Source organism: Haematobia irritans, chromosome 2 (assembly GCF_050003625.1).
Source record: "Haematobia irritans isolate KBUSLIRL chromosome 2, ASM5000362v1, whole genome shotgun sequence".
NCBI lineage: Eukaryota > Metazoa > Arthropoda > Insecta > Diptera > Muscidae > Haematobia > Haematobia irritans.
The window spans coordinates 11,577,340-11,603,549 of record NC_134398.1 but is presented as its reverse complement, the minus strand read 5'-3'; the positions used below and the strand labels follow the sequence as shown (position 1 = coordinate 11,603,549).

At 27.9% G+C, this 26,210-nt stretch overlaps 3 protein-coding genes across 4 annotated transcripts in view; 1 reads left to right on the top strand and 2 right to left on the bottom strand.

The window, feature by feature from the left end:
• Positions 1–20,413, bottom strand: Trp1 (translocation protein 1). 2 transcript variants are annotated; one of them, XM_075293359.1, is made up of 4 exons: positions 20,255–20,413; positions 7,377–8,222; positions 7,026–7,306; positions 1–430 (listed from the first exon to the last, which is right to left on the bottom strand). In XM_075293359.1, exons 1-4 carry the CDS (start codon positions 20,285–20,287, stop codon positions 349–351), a joined length of 1,242 nt encoding a protein of 413 aa, XP_075149474.1. In that variant the 5' UTR covers positions 20,288–20,413; the 3' UTR covers positions 1–348. The 2 variants fall into 2 exon arrangements, with proteins under 2 accessions (XP_075149474.1, XP_075149472.1); XM_075293357.1 differs by lacking the exon at positions 20,255–20,413 and adding an exon at positions 11,780–11,986.
• A 3,336-nt stretch (positions 20,414–23,749) lies between these two features.
• On the top strand, positions 23,750–25,944 carry LOC142223469 (dnaJ homolog subfamily C member 28). The gene is made up of 2 exons (XM_075293355.1): positions 23,750–23,918; positions 24,874–25,944. Exons 1-2 carry the CDS (start codon positions 23,829–23,831, stop codon positions 25,846–25,848), a joined length of 1,065 nt encoding a protein of 354 aa, XP_075149470.1. The 5' UTR covers positions 23,750–23,828; the 3' UTR covers positions 25,849–25,944.
• The window catches only part of Gart (trifunctional purine biosynthetic protein adenosine-3 Gart), a 34,921-nt gene continuing 34,601 nt past the window's right edge, over positions 25,891–26,210 (bottom strand). The window contains exon 9 of the mRNA XM_075293354.1: positions 25,891–26,168. Coding sequence (XP_075149469.1) covers positions 25,989–26,168 — 180 coding nt within the window. The 3' untranslated portion in view covers positions 25,891–25,988. The remainder of the gene's footprint in view (positions 26,169–26,210) is intronic.

The window sequence follows — 26,210 nt, the reverse complement described above, 5'->3', positions numbered from 1 at the left end:
TGCTCTAAAACAATATGTATAGTTTATTTTTCTTTTTTCTAAAACATATCACATAATTTATTTGAAAAATAATAAATATTTTTTTTCTTCTCAAAAATAAAAAAAAGAAAACTTTACAAATCAACTTAGCATTTTAAAGAATTAAGGTATCAATACATTTTTAAGGGTTTCTGATAGTTTCAAATAATGTTCTCTACAAATTTATTACTATTTTTTTATGATCGTTTCTCCCATTAAGAATGCTTCATGTTGATTGGTTGTTTGGATATTTCCATAGCAGAGCTAATAGTGCTAGAATGGTTGGTTGTATATGGTGTGGTGGTTTGTCTGTGTTGTTGTTGTTTATTTTCATTTGACATTTTGCACTTCACTTGAACTGATTATTTCATAGTCTTTGCCATCGGATTCAGATTCGGAGTGATTTTGTGAACTGTAATGAAAAAACAAAGGAATAAAAAATAAATAAAAATTTCAAATATCAATACAATAAGTGAGAAAGAGAATTTACTTAAATCTACACCCAGAGTAGAAATATGATGTTCAAACGTTATACTCTTGAAACATAGTTGAAGTGATCATATTGCTTCCCTGCATTTAAGGAATTAATTGGGTTTGGTACATGAGATGAGTTGAGAATTTTGTAATTATTGTAATTTAACCTATATCGGCCCATGGCTTCAAATTACAAAATCGAACAAATAAAATAAAATAAAATAAAATAAATAAAAAATAATTTGTGCCAACTGAACCGCTAAAACAATGTTAGTTCAATCCTTTAATTTTCAAGCGATAATTGAAAAGTTGTTTTTTAGATGATTATATGGAAAATTACTAGCTACGCCCATAAGAGTAGTAAGGCCTCTGGGGTGAGGGCTTAGCCCCCCTAGAATATGAAAACCTATATATGATTTTCCATTTTTACATATACTACAGATGTTAGATAGGGGGCTATAACACTCCTGGCTAAAAATCTCTAGATACGGCAATAGCTACGCCAATGGTCTTCACCAGCATTAGTGGTATTAGACAGGTGTGTAGCTTGGGTTAATACCCAATCATAATTAAAGGAAAATACGCAGCTATATCAGTGGTTAGAATGACCCTTTCACTCTGATGGTAAGGGCTCAATTCCAGACCCAGACAAAAAACCCTAAAACATTTGGCGGTCGCCAAGCCCGTCGCCAATACTAGAGGCATTTCGGCAAGTTTCAATCAAAAATAAAATTGTTTATAAATAGAGTCTAATAGGCTCTGTAGAGCCAATTTTGGCCAAATTTGACAGTTGCACAGCGAGATATATAGAGAGAGATCTGATCAATGGTAGATTTTTTTACTGTTTGGTAGATTGGTAGAATTTTTGATGTTTTGGTAGATTTTACAAAAACATTCCCCTCCAATTAAGAGTTTTACATAAACAAAGTTTTAACAAAACTATAGAAATAAAATGTTGACAAAATTGTCTATAGAAATAAAATTTTGACAAAATTTTCTATAGAAATGAAATTTAGACAAAATTTTCTATAGAAATAAAATTTTGCAAACATTTTCTATAGAAATGAAATTTTTACAAAATTTTCTATAGAAATAAAATTTAAAAAAATTACAACATTTTCTATAATAATAAAAATTTGACAAAGTTTTCTATTGATAAAAACGAGTTCGAGGTCGTTTTTGTCAATAATGTATAATTGGAAAAATCAAAATACAGGTCGAATACATTTTCACAAAATTTTATACAAAATTAAAAAATTCTATAGAAATCAAAATTTTACAAAATTTTCTATAGAAATAAAAATTTGACAAAATTTTCTATAGAAATAAAATTTTGACAGAATTTTCAATAGAAATAAAATTTTAACAAAATTTTCTATAGGAATAAAATTTTGACAGAATTTTCTGTAGAAATCAATTTTTGATCAAATTTTGTCTCCCTACTAACTTAAACGATTTCTCAATTTCTGATTCGACTTATCGAAAGAGATTACTCGATCATCTTGGATCACCTACATGAAGGTAAGAAATAGAAATTAAATTTTGATAAAATCTTCTATAGAAATAAAATTTTGACAAAATTTTCTATAGAAATAAAATTTTGACAAAATTTTCTACAGAAATAAAATTTTGACAAAATTTTCTATAGAAATAAAATTTTGACAAAATTTTCTATAGAAATAAAATTTTTATAGAATTTTCTATAGAAATAAAATTTAGACAAAAATTTCTATAGAAATAAAATTTTGACAAAAATTTCTATAGAAATAAAACTTTGAAAAAATTTTCTACAGAAATAAAATTTTGACAAAATTTTCTATAGAAATAAATTTTTGACAAAATTTTTCTATAGAAATAAAATTTTGACAAAAATTTTCTATAGAAATAAAATGTTGACAGAATTTTCTACAGAAATAAAATTTTGACAAAATTTTCTATAGAAATAAATTTTTGAAAAAATTTTTCTATAGAAATAAAATTTTGACAAAATTTTTCTATAGAAATACAATTTTGACAAAATTTTCTATAGAAATAAAATTTTAACAAAATTTTCTATAGAAATTAAATTTTGATAAAATTTTCTATAAAAATAAAATTTTGACAAAATTTTTAATAAAAATAAAATTTTGCAAAAATTTTCTATAGAAATAAAATTTTGACAAAATTTTCTATAGAAATAAAAGTTGACAAAATTATCTACAGAAATAAAATTTTGGTAAAATTTTTCTATAGAAATAAAATTTTGACAAAAATTTCTATAGAAATAAAACTTTGAAAAAATTTTCTACAGAAATAAAATTTTGACAAAATTTTCTATAGAAATAAATTTTTGACAAAATTTTTCTATAGAAATAAAATTTTTCTATAGAAATAAAATGTTGACAGAATTTTCTACAGAAATAAAATTTTGACAAAATTTTCTATAGAAATAAATTTTTGAAAAAATTTTTCTATAGAAATAAAATTTTGACAAAATTTTTCTATAGAAATACAATTTTTACAAAATTTTCTATAGAAATTAAATTTTGATAAAATTTTCTATAAAAATAAAATTTTGACAAAATTTTTAATAAAAATAAAATTTTGACAAAATTTTCTATAGAAATAAAAGTTGACAAAATTTTCTACAGAAATAAAATTTTGGTAAAATTTTTCTATAGAAATAAAATTTTGACAAAAATTCCTATAGAAATAAAATGTTGACAAAATTTTCTATAGAAATAAAATTTTGCAAAAATTTTCTATAGAAATAAATTTTTGACAAAATTTTTCTATAGAAATAAAATTTTTCTATAGAAATAAAATGTTGACAGAATTTTCTACAGAAATAAAATGTTGACAAAATTTTCTATAGAAATAAATTTTTGAAAAAATTTTCTATAGAAATAAAATTTTGACAAAATTTTTCTATAGAAATACAATTTTTACAAAATTTTCTATAGAAATAAAATTTTCTATAGAAATTAAATTTTGATAAAATTTTCTATAAAAATAAAATTTTGACAAAATTTTTAATAAAAATAAAATTTTGACAAAATTTTCTATAGAAATAAAAGTTGACAAAATTTTCTACAGAAATAAAATTTTGGTAAAATTTTTCTATAGAAATAAAATTTTGACAAAAATTTCTATAGAAATAAAATTTTAAAAAAATTCTCTATAGAAATAAAATTATGATAAAATTTTTTATAGAAATAAAATGTTGACAGAATAAAATTTTGACAAAATTTTCTATAAAAATAAAATTTTGAGAAAATGTTCTATAGAAATAAAATGTTGCAAAAATTTTCTATAGAAAAAAATTGTTGACAACATTTGACAAAAATTTTCTATAAAAATAAAATTTTGCAAAAATTTTCTATAGAAATAAAATTTTGACAAAAATTTTCTATAGAAATAAAATTTTGACAAATATTTTCTATACAAACAACATTTTCTATAGTAATAAAAGTTTGACAAAAATTTCTATAGTAGTAAAATTGTGAAAAAATTTTCTAAAGAAATAAAATTTTGTCAAAAAACAATTTGTATAGAAATAAAATTTTTCCACTTATTAATTGTTGATAAAAACGTTTTTTATCAATAATTTATAATTGGAAAAATAAAAATACAGGATAAAATAAAAACAAGTTTGTAATAAAATAAAATTTAAAATGGGGCTTAAAAAATATATATTAAAAGGACTTAGGGTTACGATTATTGCCCAGAGTAAGCTAATTCTGTCCATTGCACTAATTTTTCATAGCCAAAACTCGTGCATGATATGACCCAAGCGATCTCAACTATCTCGTACATTTTCAATCGGCAATCTGCCAACAACAAATAGTGTTTTTTTTCACTTTGAATTCCGTGATTTGCGTGACACATCCTTTCGAATCAAACGGAATAAACGTAAAGAATCAATTGTCACCCTGGATATACCCTTATACTTACTTTGTATCCAAAAGTCGAATTTCTACCCACATACAATCCACTCAATTCCTATTTTCATTATTTAACATCAATTAAATCACTTATGTTCCCCAGTTTCTGTGGCATTGAAAATTTAGTAGGAGATATATTCCTCATCAAAAGCCGATTAACCAAAGTCAAATAAAAGGTCGATTATTCATTTGTAGAAATCGGGAAGTCTATCTCAATTTTTGAAAAAAAAACATGGACTGTAGGACATGATTATTTCCACAAATTGTTGATATCAAGGAACGAACCTAGATGACTCCCCCTGAGAACAACTCGAATATGACATGATTTAGGAAAGCAACCCACACCCACATAATAAATATTAAAAAATTTCGTACAAAAAAAATCTGAGAAAAAGCCTGTTAGAAATGACCTTGAAAAACTATCATACCCATGCTCATATTGCAATATGCATTTCATTTAAAATATTCCCCAATAGATATGAAAGCATGTTGAGTCATAAAATTTTAATAGGTAATAAAAACTGAAATAATTTAGATGTAAGTATAATTTTTTATGCATACTCAGATGAAGTCACGTTCAAGAATATTTTTCAAAATAATTATGGAAGATCTAAAGTCGGGCAAAACCGACAAGACAGGGCCGAATGCCGAATTTGACTTGACTTTTCAAATCTTAGTAAAATTCGGAAATTCAAAAATCGGTTTAATGTGAAGTTTGTACAAGTCGAAAAATCTACTTTTTTAATTTTTTAAAAAGTCAAAAATTCACTTTTCAAATTTTGGTAAAAGTTGGAAATTCAAAAATCAGATTTTTACTTTTCCCACTTTTAGCAAAATTTAAAAAGTGAATTTTCGACTTTTTAAAAAATTTAAAAAAGTAGATTTTTGGATTTTTTCCCAATTTTCCCTAATAGATATGAAAGCATGTTAGTCATAAAATTTTTAATAGGTAATAAAAACTCAAGTAATTTAGATGTAGGTATGATTTTTTATGCATACTCAGAAGAAGTCACGTCCAAGAATATTTTTCAAAATAATTATGAAAGAACTAAAGTCGGGCAAAACCGACAAGATAGAGTCGAATGCCAAATTTGACTTGACTTTTCAAATCTTAGTAAAATTCGGAAATTCAAAAATCGACCTAATGGCAAATTTGTACAAGTCGAAAAATCTACTTTTTTAAATTTTTTAAAAAATTGAAAATTAACTTTTTAAATTTTGCTAAAAGTCGGAAATTCAAAAATCGGATATTGCAAAAGTCGAATAGGCAGAAGTCAAGTGCGAAATAGGGTGCACTAATCAAAAAGTCGACTTATCGATATTATGAAATATGGAAAAATCGACTTTTTGTTTTTTAAACGTTGAAAAGACTTCTGCAAAAGCCTATTTTTTTAATTTGCGACTATTACAAAAATTTAAAAAGTGAATTTCGACTTTTTAAAAAATTGAAAAAGTCGATTTTTCGACTGTTTTAAACGTTGAAAAGGTGGCCATACGACTTTTGCAAAAGCCGATTTTTTAATTTGCGACTTTTACAAAAAATTGAAAAGTAAATTTTCTACTTTTTAAAAAATTGAAAAAGTCGATTTTTCGACTTTTTTAAACGTTGAAAAGGTGTCTATACGACTTTTACAAAAGTGGATTTTTGAATTTAAGACTATTACAAAAATTTGAAAGGTAAATTTTCGACTTTTTAAAAAATTTAAAAGGTCGATTTTTCGACTGTTTTAAACGTTGAAAGGGTGACAATACGACTTTTACAAAAGCCGATTTTTGAATTTGCGACTTTTACAAAAAATTGAAAAGTGAATTTTCGCCTTTTTAAAAAATTGAAAAAGTCGATTTTTCGACTTCTACAAAATTCGGAAATTCAAAAAATCGACTTAATGCCAAATTTGTAGAAGTCGAAAAATCGAATTTTTTAAAAAATCGAAAATTCAATTTGCCAAAAATTTGCTAAAGGTCGGAAATTCAAAAATCGGCTTTTGCAAAAATCGAATAACCAAAATTCAACCTTTTCAACGCCAAAAAAATCAAAATGTTGACTTTTTAAATTTTGAAAAAAGTCGATAAAATGGATTTTTGATTATTACTACATATCCTATTGCGGACTCGCAAATATAAAATTCAATTTAATAGTTTTATAAAATATATGGAATTAACCCATTTTTATATTATCATAAATTCGTATATCGATATCATACCGATATAATATCGCTACGGGAGACTCTTCATACCAAAACCGAATAATTTCAAATATATAAAGCCAATAAAATCTTATTTTTATTATTTTTGTTTATGTATTGTTATTAAACAATTAAAGCATTTATTCAGTAGCAATCATTTTTTTATAATTTTTTGTGTGTGTTTGTGTAAACTCTTTTAGACATGCAGTTAGTATATGCTCTAGAATTAAATTTATATAAAAACTTTATAATAAAAGCGAATAAAAATATAAAAAGGGAATTTTATATAAATTATTAAATAAAAAAAGCAAAAGGAACAAAATAACCATGCGAGATAAATTAGGAAAAAAAAACAATTTATACAAAAATATATTTTTAAAATTATTTCATATTTCGTTATTGAGATTCTATCGGTAATGCTCACCATTTAGCTGATTCAGATTCTTGGGCTCCCTCATTGGCACTACTACTGCCACTATGGGATTCATCCTCTTCTGTGTCCCCCTTACCACCTACATTGCGATGCCTTAATAAGACATCAGCATCATGTTCTTTAATTTCTTCAATTTTTTCAGGCTCCAAGGGTTCAACATCGGCGGGTACATCTTCGTTATCTTCATTGTCACTGTCTTTATCCTTTTTCTTAGACTTTGATTTGGATTTTTTCGATTTTTTATCATCTTCTTCGCCCGTAACATATTTGCTCTATTTTAAAATAAAAATAATTTTTTTGCGTGAAAAAAAGAATTGTCGATTTAAAAAACAAAATATTTACCTCATATAAAGGCCAAAAGGAAGCAAAGAAACCCACATCTTCGGTCAAATTGGGGAATATCCATAAATGCAATTTGCCCCCGGTTACCGCCCATACAATGGTGAATATGATCAAACGCAAAACTGTTAAGGCCAAAATAAAAACTAAGAAACCTGCTGCCGCCAATGACAGATAATAGACACCCTTTCGCAACATGGGTGGCCACAAGGGGAACATGCATATGCCAATAGCTCCGAGTAATAGAACTAAACCATATATCCAATAGTGTATGGGTATGGGATCAAATATCCATACATAGGCTTCTGAACCATCGACAAACACTTGCTCGGGATGCATATCCAAACGGATTTTACGTTTCTTTTTCTCTTTCTTTTCGCCCGATGCTGATGTGCCACCATTCTCATCACTACCAGCTCCATTATTGCCACTCTGTTCGGCAGTTTCATTGGCTTCTGCCTCTTTTCTTTCATCTTTCTTTGAAGATTTGTCCTCTTTTTTGTCTTCTTTCTTTGAAGCCGCCGATGTAGATGTTGTTTTTGCCGATGAGCCACGTAATTCCTCTATGCTAATTGGTACTTTTTTGGCTCGATGGAAAAATTTGTGCTCCAACATGATATCGAGAAAATCTACTGCTTGTTCTCTTGTTGTGAATAGGGCTGATGGACCTTCAACAAATTTGGATTTCATAAGGGCATCGATTGCTTTGCTCGATGTGAAATATTCAACATTGTGACTTAAGAATTTTGTTTTCTTGGTCTTAACATTTTTCTTCATCCATTTGGCGACTTTAATTTCATCTTTTGAAGGTTTTTCCACTTGTTGATCTTCACCGGGGCCGGTGTATTCCTAAAAACGAAAGGGAAACAATTAAATAATATAACAACAATAAAAGGTTCAATTTTAGTTAGATATCTCTTCAACAGGTGAAAATTGAATGACCAGTGTAAAGGACACTGTTGCCACTCAAGTCCAAAATAATCTACCAAAATTTGGAAAAAAAAGACCAGAAACCTACCAAACAATAAAATCTTATCAAAAAAAATTATTTCTATAGAAACATTTCTCAAAATTTTATTTCTATAGAAAATTTTGTCACAATTTTATTTCTATCGAAAATTTTTTCGAAATTTTATTGCTATAGAAAATTTTGTCAAAATTTTATTTCTATAGAAAATTTTAACAAAATTTTATTTCTATAGAAGATTTTAACAACATTTTATTTCTATAGAAAATTTTAACAAAATTTTATTTCTATAGAAAATTTTAACAAAATTTTATTTCTATAGAAAATTTTAACAAAATTTTATTTCTATAGAAAATTTTAACAAAATTATATATCTATAGAAAATATTAAAAAAATTTTATTTCTATAGGAAATTTTCTCAAAATTTTATTTCTATAGAAAATTTTGTCAAAATCTTATTTCTATAGAAAATTTTGTCAAAATCTTATTTCAATAGAAAATTTTGTCAAAATTCTATTTCTATAGAAAATTTTGTCAAAATTTTATTTCTATAGAAAATTTTCTCAAAGTTTTATTTCTATAGAAAATTTTCTCAAAATTTTATTTTTATAGAAAATTTTCTCAAAATTTTATTTCTATAGAAAATTTTCTCAAAAATTCATTTCTATAGAAAATTTTCTCAAAATTTTATTTCTATAAAAAAATTTTGCCAAAATTTTATTTCTATAAAAAATTTTGTCAAAATGTTATTTCTACAGAAAATTTTGTCAAAATTTTATTTATATAGAAAATTTTCTCAAAATTTTATTTCTATAAAAAATTTTGTCAAAATTTTATTTCTATACAAAATTTTATTTCTATAGGAAATTTTGTCAAAATTTTATTTATTTTGTCAAAAATTGTATTTCTATAAAACAATTTAAAATTTTATTTCTATAAGACAATTTTGTCAAAATTGTATTTCTACAGAAAATTTTGTCAACATTTTATTAAATTGTATAGAAAATTTTGTCAAACTTTTATTTCTATAGGAAATTTTGTCAAAATTTTATTTCTATAGAAAATTTTGTCAAAATTGTATTTCTATAGAAAATTTTAACAACATTTTATTTCTATAGAAAATGTTGACAAAATTTTATTTCTATAGAAAATTTTGTCAAAATTTTATTTCTATAGAAAATTTTGTCAAAATTTTATTTCTATAGAAAATTTTGTCAAAATTTTATTTCTATAGAAAATTTTGTCAAAATTTTATTTCTATAGAAAATTTTGTGCAAATTTTATTCCTATAGAAAATTTTGTCCAAATTTTATTTCTATAGAAAATTTTGTCCAAATTTTATTTCTATAGAAAATTTTGTCAACATTTTATTTCTATAGAAAATTTTGTCAAAATTTTATTTCTATAGAAAATTGCGTCAAAATTTTATTCCTATAGAAAATTTTGTCAAAATTTTATTTCTATAGAAAATTTTGTCAAAATTTTATTTCTATAAAAAAATTTTCTCCAATTTTTATTTCTATAAAAATTTTTCTCCAATGTTTATTTCTATAGAAAATTTTGTCACAGTTTTATTTCTATAGAAAATTTTCTCAAAATTTTATTTCTATAGAAAATTTTGTCAAAATCTTATTTCTATAGAAAATTTTGTCAAAATCTTATTTCAATAGAAAATTTTGTCAAAATTCTATTTCTATAGAAAATTTTGTCAAAATTTTATTTCTACAGAAAATTTTGTCAAAATTTTATTTATATAAAAAATTTTCTCAAAATTTTATTTCTATAAAAAATTTTGTCAAAATTTTATTTCTATAGGAAATTTTGTCAAAATTTTATTTATTTTGTCAAAAATTGTATTTCTATAGAAAATTTTGTTAAAATTTTATTTCTATAGAAAATTTTCTCAAAATTTTATTTCTATAGAAAATTTTGTCAAAATTTTATTTCTATAGATAATTTTGTCAAAATTTTATTTCTATAGAAAATTTTGTCAAAATTTTTATTTCTATAGAAAATTTTGTCAACATTTTATATCTATAGGAAATTTTGTCAAAATTTTATTTCTATAGAAATTTTTTTTCAAAATTTTATTTCTATAGAAAATTTTCTCAAAATTTTATTTCTATAGAAAATTTTCTCAAAATTTTATTTCTATAGAAATTTTTTCAAAATTTTATTTCTATAGAAAATTTTCTCAAATTTTATTTCTATAGAAAATTTTCTCAAATTTTATTTCTATAGAAAATTTTCTCAAATTTTATTTCTGTAGAAAATTTTCTCAAATTTTATTTTTATAGAAAATTTTCTCACATTTTATTTCTATAGAAAATTTTCTCAAAGTTTTATTTCTATAGAAAATTTTGTCACAATTTTATTTTTACAGAAAAATTGGTCAAAATTTTATTTCTATAATTGTGTCAAAATTTTATTTTTATAGAAAATTTTCTAAAATTGTATTTCTATAGAAAATTTTCTCAAAATTTTATTTCCATAGAAAATTTTTGTCAAAATTTTGTTGGTCAGGAATATTGTGCAAAATCGACCCCCCGTTCGAAAGAGGCTGCAAAGTGGAGAGTGGACCTATTCGAAGAAAATAGAATATATGTGGTAATTTCAAAGCAAGAGGGATTTTAAATGTAAATGAACATTGTCTAAAGGCGAGAGACCAGGATCGATCTATGATTTCAAGTATAATGAGTGAATTGAATAAAAAAGAAAAAGTGTTGTCGGAAAATTGATTCATAGATTCTAATTTTTCGAAGGTTCTATTGAAGATTGCAATATTCTTCTCATTTTATTTTCTTCAAGCTCTCCTTTCCGTCACCATATAATTTCTTCTGTATTAGGATACGTGGAAAAGTATATACAAGTATATTTAGCCCATAACTTCAAACCACAATGTCCCATACTTTATAAATAGACTCTTATGTCGTTGGTTTCATTAGCGACTCCCCATCATCATCTTATGCATTTAAATCACACTTATCCGTCACTCACATTCTTTCGTCATCTACAAATTTCCCACTGTTAGGAAATTCAATATCACCGTTATTTTTGAAACACCCGCACAGAATTTAAATGAACTCAAGAAAAATACGATACTGTTGGCAAGGGAGGGAATAACTGAAATTGAAGCAGGCATGTGTACTTCACAATAGCCCTTGAATAGGAAATCACCAAAGACTGAGAAGGGAAAAAACAAATAAGGCAAAAAGTTGACACGTTACACTTCATATCAGATGAAGGCAAGACTTAAGGCTATATGCTATAGTCAATTTCATATTTGCACAAATGTTTTATATTTTTCTCTATATATTCCTCTGCATAGTATCTGGGTGATTTCTAATTTTCGTCTTATTCGCCCAAAGAGGTATACAATTATTGTTGGTAAAAAGAAAATTCTGGAATATGTTTTCTTTGTTTTAATTTCGATATTAACCGGTTCATCATCGGGCACCACATTATAGCCATCCTCATCCAAGAGATCTTCTGTAGACATAATTGCGATTTCTTATTAAACTTTACAAAAAAATTCTATACTGAGAATAAAAATCAATGCAAACAAAACGATCGCGAAATTATTGAAGTGGCGTTTTGTTAGTGGTCCAAAACAATGTTGAAATACTGAAACGTAATATGGAACTACTGAATGGTTTGAAAGTAGTCACTGATTCATAGCCAGCTAACCAGTCAGTCAGTCTCAGCCACTTGAAGCAGAAGATGGAAGCAGCAAAAACCCCACTTTATAAACCCTACCCACTAACAGCAACAACGATTTCACTATTGATGTTTACATTTTTGGCTCTCTCTACCCAACTCTCACAGTGCTTCTCAACTCAATGTTGCCAGATGAATGAATTTTGTCAAAATTTTCTATAGGAAAAAAATTGGAAAATACATTCTATAGAAATAAAATTTAGAAAAAATTTTCTATAAAAATAACAATTTGGCAAAATTGTCTATAGAAATAAGATTTGGATAAAATTTTCTACAGAAATAAAATTTTCTTTAGAAATAAAATTTAGAAAACATTTTCTATAGAAATAAAATTTAGAAAAAATTTTCAATAGAAATAAAATTTTGACAAAATTTTCTTTAGGAATAAAATTTTGACGAAATTTTCTATAGAAATAAAATTTTGACAAAATTTTCTATAGAAATAAAATTTTGACAAAATTTTCTATAGAAATAAAATTTTGACAAAATTTTCTATAGAAATAAAATTTTGACAAAATTTTCTATAGAAATAAAATTTTCACAAAATTTTCTATAGAAATAAAATTTTCACAAAAATTTTCTATAGAAATAAAATGTTCACAAAATTTTCTATAGAAATAAAATTTTCACAAAATTTTCTATAGAAATAAAGTTTTGACAAATTATCTATAGAAATAAAATTTAGAAAAAAATTTTCTATAGAAATAAGATTTTGACAAATTTTCTATAGAAATAAAATTTAGAAAAAAATTTTCTATAGAAATAAGATTTTGACAAAATTTTCTATAGAAATAAAATTTTGACAAAATTTTCTATAGAAATAAAATTTTCACAAAATTTTGACAGAAATAAAATTTTGACAAAATTGTTTTAAGAAATAAAATTTTGACAAAATTTTCTATAGAAATAAAATTTTGACAAAATTTTCTATAGAAATAAAATTTTGACAAAATTTTCTATAAAAATAAAATTTTGACAAAATTTTCTATAGAAATAAATTTTCACAAAATTTTGACAAAATTTTCTATAGAAATAAAATTTTGACAAAATTTTCTATAGAAAAAAAAATTTTGGAAAATACATCCTATAGAAAAAAAATTTCTATAGAAATAAAATTTTGACAAAATTTTCTATAGAAATAACATTTTGACAAAATTTTCTATAGAAATAAAATTTGGAAAAATTTTTTTGAAAAATAATTTTGGCAATATTTTCTATAGAAATAAAATTTTTGCAAAATTTTCTATAGAAATAAAATTTTGTGACAAAATTTTCAATGGAAATAAAATTTTGACAAAATTTTCTAGAGAAATAAAATTTTGGCAACATTTTCTATAGAAATAAAAATTTGACAAAATTTTCTATAGAAATAAAATTTTGACAAAATTTTCTATAGAAATAAAATTTTGACAAAATTTTCTATAGAAATCAAATTTTGACAAAATTTTCTATAGAAATCAAATTTTGACAAAATTTTCTATAGGAATAAAATTTTGACGAAATTTTCTATAGAAATAAAATTTTCACAAAATTTTGATAGAAATAAAATTTTGACAAAATTTTCTATAGAAATAAAATTTTGACAAAATTTTCCATAGAAATAAAATTTTGACAAAATTTTCCAAAGAAATAAAATTTTGACAAAATTTTCCATAGAAATAAAATTTTGACAAAATTTTCTATAGAAATAAAATTTTGACAGAAATAAAATTTTGACAAAATTTTATATAGAAATACAATTTTGAAATTTTCTATAGAAATAAAAATTGCTCTTTTCCCATTTCTATATGACTTCCTTCCTCTCCGCTCCCCCTTCACCAGCGAAATAGAACTTCGCCAGCCAATCTACAGCCCCTGACCCCTGTATTCGAGTTCCCCTGGATTGTCAGTCGAGGAAAACGTGGCTGTATATCCGCCCGCCCACTCCCAGCGCTGCGAGTAACTATCTGCGTGGAACGACTAGATTTGTTATTATATTTAACATTTTTGTGGGATTATTGTGTTCAACCTGTATAAATAAATAACTTTTACATGTACAAGTAAAAGAAATAAGCAGCAATCTGGCAGTCAACTAAAAATAAATGGTTTGTAACGACCCTAGAACCCGCTGAGTCTATCCTGGATAATAGTGTCGAAAACATGTCGTTACAAGGGAAAAATTTCGATAGTAATATAATTTTGCAAAATAATTTTTTTGGTTGGTAGTTTTTTGGTAAGACTTCCTCCATATTTTGGTAGATTATATTTGGCTCGAGTGGCAACCGTGATTGCAAATCTGGAGTTATTTTCTTAACCCCTAAAACATATAAACTTAAAATATAGCAATATAGTTCAAATTAAAATTACAATTTAAGCCTGAGAGTATTTTCATTTGTTCGTTATAAAAAAAAATCCTTTTGTGTGTTTTTAATAAAATTGAATTAAACCAAATTAGCTTTGCGTAATACAATTTTTTTTTTCGTATTTTTAAAATACGGAAAATCCTTCGGAACCCCAAAAATTCCCGGCATATAATATTTTGAAGTCCCGAATCGCGGGAATTAATTCAATTGCATACAATTCCAATTGCATGCAACAGCATGCAGTAAAATGAACGACGCGCAAATGTGGCAACTACGCACTAGCTCAATACCCCCTTTAACCAATACAATCAAAAACAACTTTCTCCAAAGAACAGCTATAAACAAGGCATGACTTAAAAACACACAATGAAACAAGTGCTATTTTCATTCGTTTACCCAAAGCTGATCAGATGCTTAATATTTTCAGAGAGGAAATTTATATCTTACACTCATGACAAGTGGTGAGTGAAAGAGAATGGCATTTGTACACGTTTCATACCATCTTTTGAATATTGTCGAAGCAGGATAGGATGAGAAGGGGGGATGGGTATTTTTAGAAAACTCGTTTTATGTGACGTGGTCAACCGTAGCTTCCTGCTGTTATGGCCAAAATACGAGAAATCACATTTTGTATTGTTCAGTGGTAAACGGAAATGTGGGACAAACATATTATGACGTAGACGATCAGAGGCATATGATTATAGAAAAGCAAACAATGTCAGCAACGGCTATTGGTCATATTCGTAAACAATAGCTTCCATAGCACTAGTCTACAAAATAAATATTTTAATTTTTTACCGATTGTAACTAAAATCGACTTTTTCAAAATTTGGAAAAGTAGACCTTCTCATTCTTCGTTTTTTCCAAAATTTCAATCAGCTTCTCGAGTTTTCAACTTTTCCAAATGTAGGCAAATTGGATTTTTATTGTTCAGACTTTTTATATCCCCCGCAAAGTCATCCTTAGTTTTTGAACACTAACGTCATCCTTAAAAAATTTGACAAAAAGAAACGATAAAATGTCTACAGTTTTTTAGCCTCTACCCTCTTATCTCATGAATTTGTGAAATATTTTTCCTGGGATTGATTTGGTAAATCCAAATGTATTGAAACCAAATTTTTATGGGTTTTCTTACACTTCGTGTACTATCAAATATTTGCTCATCAATATCGATATATTTTCCTGTTCTATTGATAGCTGTCCAATAGATATAAAATAACTACAATGGCCACTGATTGTATACAAATGTATGCGTATTTATAAATAAATAATATTTATAGAATAAGTACGATATTGAATACAATTTCTATAATATAATTTACTGATAAAACGTCATATATTAGCATTGAATTATTCCTCTATTGAAAGTTCTACTGATTGTGGTGATAACAACGTCGTTTGTCTACCAATTGCCACATAGAATATATGGAATTTGACTGATAATTGCCCGCCTAAATCTTTATATAGTTCCACGTATAATACGAAATATGTAGATTGAATATTGAAAAGGCCCTAAGGAAATCACTTTTTTTGGTTTGTCGAATAAAATATTTTGGGCAGATATGTGGGTAATTCGCTTAATAAATATGGTTGCAATTTCCAAAAAGATTTTCATTTATTAGGAGGCTTATTAAATATTTTTTATTCTAAATTTTTAACTGGCAGATATATCCCTAGAATAGTTCAAAATTTGGTTAGCCAAAGTTTCACTAGTGGAGCTTCATGAGGATAGGGGTGAATGACTAAAATAAAATAAATCAATTAGATAGAAAAGGAGTAATGGAATTCACAAAAACTCTCAGAACCTGCTGCAAGAAAGCAGTCACACTAAAACATGTTGCTCTTAACACCAGAGGTCTGAATCTTGAAATCAAAAAGAGAGTTATGGAATGTGAATTAGAAACCACTTTTAAACCTAGGATAGACTACTTGGTCTGGCCAGACCAAATTTGACTTTGAGCGCTTAATGAACGAAAGCTTATCGCCTTTCCTAGGGTTAATAAATAGTTTTCCCCCAATAGATCACTTCTGAACCCCACTCTATTGCTACAATGTTCTCCACGTTATTAAAAAAAAAAAAAACAAGTAAGAAAAGTCTAAAGTCGGGCGGGGCCGACTATATTATACCCTGCACCACTTTGTAGATCTAAATTTTCGATACCATATCACATCCGTCAAATGTGTTGGGGGCTATATATAATGGTTTGTCCCAAATACATACATTTAAATATCACTCGATCTGGAAGAATTTGATAGACTTCTACAAAATCTTTAGACTCAAAATTTAAGTCGGCTAATGCACTAGGGTGGAACACAATGTTAGTAAAAAAATACGGGAAACATTTAAATCTGAAGCAATTTTAAGGAAACTTCGCAAAAGTTTATTTATGATTTATCGCTCGATATATATGTATTAGAAGTTTAGGAAAATTAGAGTCATTTTTACAACTTTTCGACTAAGCAGTGGCGATTTTACAAGGAAAATGTTTGTATTTTGACCATTTTTGTCCTAATCAGAAAAACATATATATGGGAGCTATATCTAAATCAGAACCGATTTCAACCAAATTTGGCACGCATAGCAACAATGCCAATTCTACTCCCTCTGCAAAATTTCAACTAAATCGGAGCAAAAAATTGGCCTCTGTGGTCATATGAGTGTAAATCGGACGAAAGCTATATATGGGAGATATATCTAAATCTGAACCGATTTCAACCAAATTTGGCACGCGTAGTTACAATGTTAATTCTACTCCCTGTGCAAAATTTCAACTAAATCGGAGTTAAAAATTGGCCTCTGTGGGCATAAGAGTGTAAATCGGGCGAAAGCTATATATGGGAGCTATATCTAAATCTGAACCGATTTTAAACAAATTTGGCACGCATAGCTACAATGCTAATTCTACTCCCTGTGCAAAATTTCAACCAAATTGGGGTAAAACTCTGGCTTCTGGGACCGTATTAGTCCATATCGGGCGAAAGATATATATGGGAGCTATATCTAAATCTGAACCGATTTTAATAAAATTTAGCACACTTAACTATAGTACTAATTGTTCTTCTTGTGCAAAATTTTAAGCAAATTAGGGTAAAACTCTGGCTTCTGGGGCCATATAAGTCCATATCAGGCGAAATATATATATGGGAGCTATATCTAAATCTGAACCGATTTCTTTCAAAATCAATAGGGATCTATTCTGAGCCAAAACACATCCTTGTGCCAAATTTGAAGTCGATTGGACTAAAACTGCGACCTAGACTTTGATTACAAAAATGTGTTCACGGACAGACGGACATCGCTATATCGACTCAGGAACCCACCCTGAGCATTTTTGCCAAAGACACCATGTGTCTATCTCGTCTCCTTCTGGGTGTTGCAAACATATGCACTAACTTATAATACCCTGTTCCACAGTGTGGAGCAGGGTATAAATATTCGAATCTCAAAAGAGATAGATAGAGTGCCAAACTGAATTTTATAAACATTCACGCTAGGATCCAACGGAATATCACCATTCATGGTTAGATTTATCAGTCACCAAAGTTTTTTCTTGTGTAGACCAGCTTAGCTATTAGTATCAGGCTATTTTCCTAACGGTGGCAGTTAGTCGTACAGCATCAAATTTTTCCAAAAACTACAAAAAAATATTCAAAAACTTTATTTCTATAGAAAATTTTGTCAAATTTTATTGCTATAGAAAATATTGTCAAAATTGTATTTCTACAGAAAATTTTGTCAACATTTTATTTCTATAGAAAATTTTGTCAAAATTTTATTTCTATAGAAAATTTTGTCAAAATTTTATTTCTATAGAAAATTTTGTCAAAATTTTATTTCTATAGAAAATTTTGTCAAAATTTTATTTCTATAGAAAATTTTGTCAAAATTTTATTTCTATAGAAAATTTTGTCAGCATTTTATTTCTATAGAAAATTTTGTCAGCATTTTATTTCTATAGAAAATTTTGTCAGCATTTTATTTCTATAGAAAATTTTGTCAAAGTTCTATTTTTATAGAAAATTTTGTCAAAATTTTATTTCTATAGAAAATTTTGTCAAAATTTTATTTCTATAGAAAATGTTGTCAAAATTTTATTTCTATAGAAAATTTCGTTAAAATTTTATTTCTATAGAAAATTTTGTTAAAATTTTATTTCTATAGAAAATTTTGTTAAAATTTTATTTTTATAGAAAATTTTGTCAAAATTTTATTTTTATAGAAAATTTTGTGAAAATTTTATTTTTATAGAAAATTTTGTGAAAATTTTATTTTTATAGAAAATTTTGTCAAAATTTTATGTTTATAGAAAATTTTGTTAAAATTTTATTTTTATAGAAAATTTCGTCAAAATTTTATTTTTATAGAAAATTTTGTCAAAATTTTATTTCTATAGAAAATTTTGTCAACATTTTATTTCTAAAGAAAATTTTGTCAAAATTTTATTTCTATAGAAAATTTTGTCAAAATTTTATTTCTATAGAAAATTTTGTCAAAATTTTATTTCTATAGAAAATTTTGTCAAAATTTTATTTCTATAGAAAATTTTGTCAAAATTTTGTTTCTATAGATAATTTTGTCAAAATTTTATTTCTATAGAAAATTTTGTCACAATTTTATTTCTATAGAAAATTTTACAAAAATTTTATTTCTATAGAAAATTTTGTCAAAATCCAGTTATTTCGAAAATGTTCCTGGAAAAAATGACAATACTCTTACGAAGGTCCTTTTCTTTACCTCAAATTATGGCCTTGCGCTGCATTATCATCCTATATTAAATGGATAGGAATCTGTAATGCCCTAAACAGGCCTCTTTAATACCTAGATAGGCCTGGAAGGCGACCTTTCAAGCACTTGAACTACGTCGCTGCGCAACCCAGACTTCAACAACTCATCCAACAAACATGCAAAACACATGCACAAACATAACGATACGTCTGTTGATGAGTGATGGATGGCTGCAATTATTTTCTTTTGTTTTCTCTCCAAATGACATGGAGAAAAATAAATATTCGCCCATTTTGCTGCAGAAAATAACTTGAAACGCAATATTTAAATAAAAGTCTGCTACAACTCTTCCCATTGGGAAAATTTTTTGTGTACGTATGAAATAAAAACAACAACAACAAATTATCATATATTCCCAGCGGCGGATTTAGTTAGTTCTGTTAAAATCATGCCTCGCATTAGCACTCTTTACTAATGATGGAATGAATACAGGAGGCATTGACTTTTTCTGCATTTTAATCGACTATGAATGAAATTTCATAGCTTTTGTCAAATATCTAGGAGGTATTTTTAACGCAATGCATAAGGTTCAAGTTACTGTACGAAGTAAAGTTTTTCAAATTGTTCCAAAAAGTTTTTCAAAGGGTAAAATTTGGGGAAAGTGGGATATAAAGGATGTGGGAAACGTTTGGGTTTTTTAATTGCGTTATTGTGTCATTTTTACATCCTTTTGTTGCACGAGATGGCACGAAAAAGCTCCACGACTTCAAAATCAGCACTGATATAAGGCCCCCAAATTGCTTTTCCTCTGCTGGGTCCCACTTCCCCGATATTCATTCACATTTAAACCAAAACACACAATTGCACTACATAGTGGGGGGTACAATTCTACCCAATTTAGCTATCAATTAAAACAGAAAATTGAAAGAAAGTGGTATATTTTAATTGCATTTAAATTCACTTCCATAACCCCTAATGAACCAACAACAAAAAAGTTCACCATATAGCACCGTCATCCAATTTCATCTTTCGTTCATAAAATACCAACACAAATACTTCATGATCTTCATGTTTTCCCGAAGCCATCCTTTAACATAATTTAGTTACAAACGTTCACTTTTTCCATTACCTTACGTTTACGGGAACGTTTCTTCTCGGACATTATTGGTGATTTGTATGAATTTCAATTATTTTTCTTTATTTGAAATTATTGTATTATTTTGTAAAATAAAAACACGACGATGCAAAAAACTTCGGTAATAACAACACATCGATATACGATAACACGTATTTCCCTAATCGATGATGTAGAACAAACAAATATGTCAACTAATCGATTATAAATGTCAGAGTGTCCCAGGGATGGAAAATACAGTTTTTAAAAAACCACAAAAAGATAATTTTTGAGCGAAATAGTACTTTTCACTAAATTTTAACAAAAAATCCTTTGGAAAATTTTTGGCAAGAGCTCCTTCCCTGCCAACATTTTTTGAATTTGACGGCGCTTCAGAGAATCCCCACCACGTCGAAAACAATCGTATACGACACCCAAAACTCGTCGGAATAGCGCCGTCTTTATTGAGAAGTTGTACCACGCCAAGTTACTACAAAAAAGTATCGCAAGAGTGCAACTATTAGGTGCCTTTTTTAATAAATTTAGAACGACGCCAATAAGAGCTTCTTCAAACAATCAGAAAAAGTGCATTTTAAGATAGTTGTAAAAGAATCATTGTGGTCAAGTACAACACGATTGTTTAGATGTTTATTAACTTGATTAAACATTTATAAATTCTTATAAATATAACATTTATACCACTATCACAACACTGCCAACATTTTTTGAATTTGACGGCACTACTGAAAATCCCCACCACGTCGAAAACAATCGTATACGACACACAAAACTCGTCGGAATAGCGCCGTCTTTATTGAGAAGTTGTACCACGCCAAGTTACTACAAAAAAGTATCGCAAGAGTGCAATTATTAGGTGCCTTTTTTAATAAATTTAGAACGACGCCAATAAGAGCCCCTTCAAACAATCAGAAAAAGTGCATTTTAAGATAGTTGTAAAATAATCAATGTGGTCAAGTAAAACACGATTGTGTAGATGTTTATTAATTTGATTAAACAATTATAAATTCTTATAAATATAACATTTTTCCGTTTATCTCATCACATGTAACATAACTATTTTCATTAATAAAAGAATGATGTTGATTTAAACGTCGCAAGTTACATGTTGCAGCGTCTATCAACCGTTTGTTTATTATCGATGGAGACAGCTTGTCTGTAAAATATCTGAAAAACAACCACTTTATTCCATTTGGAAAGTCAAAAATTGTTCACCAATATACCTTTTACAATTTTAAGCGAAATAAATATGTTTTCAGCACTTCATTATCGATTTTATTTAAATAAATTATAAGAAGCTAGTTGCGCTCCGTGTTTCACAAAATATAAAATGGATCTTCTAACAGTAGTGATGGCAAAATACCTTCATGTACATTTTGTACTTTTTGATATGCTTCCCCCATCACAGTTGGCGATTGTTGCAGTGTCACTTACGAGTCTATGGTAGCCATGAGGATGATATGGAACTTTGAAATGTTGGCAGGGAACACATTTAACATAATTTGTTCAATAATAATAGCATGATGTTGATCTATAAGAGGCATGTTACATGTTGCAGCGTCTATCAGTCAGGGTTTTTATTCTCGATGGAGGCAGCGTGTCTGTAAAATATCTGAAAAACAATCACTTTATTCCATTTGGAAAGTCAAAAATTGTTCACCAATATACCTTTTTCAATTTTAAGAGAAATAAATATGCTTTCAGCACTTCATTATCGATTTTATTTAAATAAATTATAAGAAGCTAGTTGCGCATGGTGTTTCACAAAATATTTACTTTTTTGATATGCTTTCCCCTTCACAGTTGGGGATTGTTGTAGTGACATTTACGAGTCTGTGGTAGCGATGAGGATGATATGGAACTTTGAAATGCAGGCTGATTGAATACAGTTTAGATTGAATTTAAAAAAAAAATAAAATGTTGTTTGTCAACTCCTCAATTTTAAATATTATAGCTGTTTTCTTTTAGCACTGGATAACCTAAGCCGTGAAGGACTAAAAGAAAACAAAGTACTCGTTTATCCAGGACATCGCCAAAAATATGCAACACTGTTATCAGCTGTTTAAAAAAATCACAGAAAAGAAGTGAAATCTTACAATTTTAATGTATAAACTGCTCAAATTAGTAATGAAAAAATTATGTTAAATGTGTTGTGATAGTGGTATAAATGTTATATTTATAAGAATTTATAAATGTTTAATAAAATCAATAAACATCTAAATAATTGTGTTTACTTAACCGCATTGATTATTTTACAACTATCTTCAAATGCACTTTTTCTGATTGTTTGAAGGGGCTCTTATTGGCGTCGTTCTAATTTTATTAAAAAAGGCACCTAATAATTGCCCTCATGCGATACTTTTTTGTAGTAACTTGGCGTGGTACAAATTCTCAATAGTGACGGCGCTTTTCTGACGAGTTTTGGATGTGGTATACTATTGTTTTCGACGTGGTGGGAATTCTCAGAAGAATTCTCAAAAATGTTGACAGGGTGCTATAGTACTGCATTTTCCATCCCTGGTGTGTCCATGCTTCATTCGAATAAATGGGTATGTACCAGAGGTGGAAATGCCGGTACTATGTACAGCTTTCGCATTGAAAATTTTGCTGTTATTTAATGATAACAATTAATTTTAAATAGAGCCGTCATTCGGGATCGATATGACATCCAAACAATCGTATTTTGCTTGACCACAATGATTCTTTTACTACTATCTTAAAATGCACATTTTGTAATAGTTTGAAGGGGCTCTTATTGGCGTCGATCTAAATTTATCTATAGGGCTGTTTTCTTTTAGCACTGGATATGCTAAGCCATTAAGGACTAAAATAAAACAGAGTACTCGTTTATCCAGGACATCTCCAAAAATATGCAACACTGTCATCAGCTGTTTAAAAACAATCACAGAAAAGAAGTGAAATCTTGCATTTTTAATGTATGAAATGCTTCAATTAGTAATAAATATTTACTGCTGCGATTATTTATGACACTGTATCACTTTGAATTTCATGTTTTTCGGTAAAATAGTAACAATAAATTGCTATTGTGAATCGAAGAAGCGTCACTTTATCCAAATACAATCTGGCAACATCGGCGCGAATTGCACTGATGAGATGTTCTGGATAGAACACCAGTGCAACGATGTTCTGGATAGCCCATACAAATGTTGCATCCAGTGCAAAAAGAAAACAGCCCTTATAAAGCACCTAATAATTGCACTCATGCGATACTTCTTTGTAGTAACTTGGTGTGGTACAACTTCTCAATAGTGACGACACTTTTCCAACGAGTTTAAGATATTATATACCAATGTTTTAGACGTGGTAGGACTTCTCAGAATTGCGGTCAAATTCAAAAAAAAAAAATTGACCGCGACAATAAAAAATCAATCAGCTGGTTTTATTTTCCTACCTTATACCATGTGTTATTATATTATACAATTATTGCAATACGACACACCCTGTTCTTATGTATTAAACAGCTGTTAATTTGACTTAGCTGTAAAACCAAAAATCCCAATCAGATTCAAAAATCGAAACTTTAATATTTATTGCCCAAGTCCTATTGTCGATGTTTGCGAAATTGTGCCTTTTCCGCCAATTTGGCCCTCATGTTCAACTAATGCGGCAAATGCATATTAAAAGGGCTGAGCTTTACAAGGTAAAATATTTCCTCTCATTATTTCTTGTCATTCCGTTTGTAACGCATGAAATATTTGCCTTAAACCATATATTACCAGCGAAATATTGATATTTTAACCATATATTACCAGAAAATTAATATATTAAAATATTAAATTAAAATATTGATATATTTTGCAAATGGACCATAACAAACCACAGTTTGTTATAGCTGGCACATAAACAAATTCCCTGATTTGACTTCACTGCATTCAATTTAGTTCAAATCCTAAATATTATGTCAGTACATTTATATACCAATTTCATAATTGTATCTTGATACTGCTGGGAGCACAATTTTCATCCGATCTAGTTGAACGTTATGGCAATATATGCCGTCTAACTTACAAAAATTGGGCCATATTTATCTGATCTCTATCTTCGGTTTTCGAGTTGAAAATCACTTTATTTTCGCCATTACTTTTCCTGAAATAATTTAAATTATAAATTAAAACTGACATATTCCTGTAAAGTCTTGTCGAAATCTACAGGAAGAAGAAACTGCACATCAATTGAATCAATCTATCTGCTTTATATTGAACTGTTTTAATAAAGTAACCGCGAACATTTCAACGCGAAAAGCGAATGTAGTACTATATTTAGACCGTAGGATGTTCGAAATTCGACATGTGACGTCACTATACGTGGACCCCACATTAGTTCATAAATATATATAGCCCCCATAAAAACCGATCCTTAGATTTCATTAAAGTATGTTGTCCCAATATTAACCGCTCTCGAAATAAATATCTATAGCCATTATATTCACATCTAGAACCCTTCAGACAATCATGATGTAAGGTAGGAGGTGTAGATAAGAATTCACTTTCATAAAACTGCCACATAAAATGTTTGCAATCCATAAGCCGCAGCCCGTTCGAATTTTCTGTCGCATATACTTGATACTCTTATTACGCCATATATTAACATTTCAGAAATGTTGCCGCATTTTGGGTGTAGAGGAATCTGCAGATCAAAACACTATACGCAGAGCTTATATTGAGTTGGTTAAGAAAGTTCATCCCGATTCAGGCCTTCCTGAAGCTTCAGACGAAAGATTTCAAGAAATCGATGAAGCCTTCAAGTTGTTACAAGAGAAATTCGCCAAAAACCGACGAGGCATCTATGAAGATGACGAGGAAGATGTTCCCGATATTCGCCATACAGCACCACAACATCGTCAGTATCTTAGCTTTGATGGTTTGGGTGTGGGAAATCCCTTCCAAAGACAAAAGCAATACCAGCAAATAAAAGCTATGAAGGCTCAAGAGCGAGTGCTCAAACATCGCATAGACAAATCTCAAGCTGATGAAAAGACCGTCATGAAGAAGGGTACATTTTTTAAGAAACATGCCATTAAGACCAAATACGGATTTGATCGCTTAGTTGAGGATTACATACAGGAAGCAATGTCTAGAGGTGATTTCAACAATTTAAGTTGTGCTGGCAAGCCCTTGACACAAGCCCAAACACAAAATCCATACTTGGATTTCACCACCCACAAGTTGAATAAAATTCTCATCGATAATGGTTTTACACCGGAGTGGATAATGTTGCAACGTGATATACGTGAAGCCTTAGACCAGTTAAAGAATCATCTTAAAAAGGAAAGAGTTTTCTATGGAGAATATCCCCTAAATGAGGCCGAAGATAGGCAATGGAAGGACTTCTTAAAAAACTATGCAGAAGATGAAAAACAAATAAACAAAAATATTGATAAATATAATCTGATTGTGCCCATATTTGATCACCAATTCTTTCGTGTAAATTTACAAAGAATTTCTGAACAAATACTTAAGGATCCATCATTGGAACGCAATCGCAAGAGGCCACAAATGATAGCGAAAACCAACACCTCCAACAACCATGGAAAATCCGATATTTTTTCATTTATTGGTTCTTGGTTTTAAAACGAATTGATAGATTTAAAAAACAAAACACATTTTGTGATATTTTCTTGTTAGTTCAAATATTAAATATTTTAACTTTATTTTCATAAAAAATAATTGTCTGACTTAATTTAATTTAATGTGTCTATATATTTATTGCTTTAGACATAAACTGTTTTCCCATCTTTATTTAGATACGCTAGCCCTGTGGCTACCATTCGCAAAGCCTTCGGGAAAGAATAGTACTCTGCATAGTGTATACGATGGGTAAGGGTCTCTTCGGTATCACCAGCCAAAACGGGCACGGCAGACTGTACAACAATAGCTCCAGTATCGACACCCTACAACAAATGCATGAATTCATAAGTAAAAATAAATAAAAA

Excerpts from the sequence above, each read along its gene's own strand:
- Trp1 (XM_075293357.1), bottom strand. The coding sequence starts at position 11,839 with ATGTCTACAGAAGATCTCTTGGATGAGGATGGCTATAATGTGGTGCCC. Across the intron at positions 8,223-11,779 it reads TGGTGCCCGATGATGAACCG|GAATACACCGGCCCCGGTGA; the intron begins GTTAATATCGAA and ends TTTCGTTTTTAG. Across the intron at positions 431-7,025 it reads GAATCTGAATCAGCTAAATG|TTCACAAAATCACTCCGAAT; the intron begins GTGAGCATTACC and ends TTTTCATTACAG.
- LOC142223469 (XM_075293355.1), top strand. The coding sequence starts at position 23,829 with ATGTTTGCGAAATTGTGCCTTTTCCGCCAATTTGGCCCTCATGTTCAA. Across the intron at positions 23,919-24,873 it reads AAAGGGCTGAGCTTTACAAG|AAATGTTGCCGCATTTTGGG; the intron begins GTAAAATATTTC and ends TTAACATTTCAG.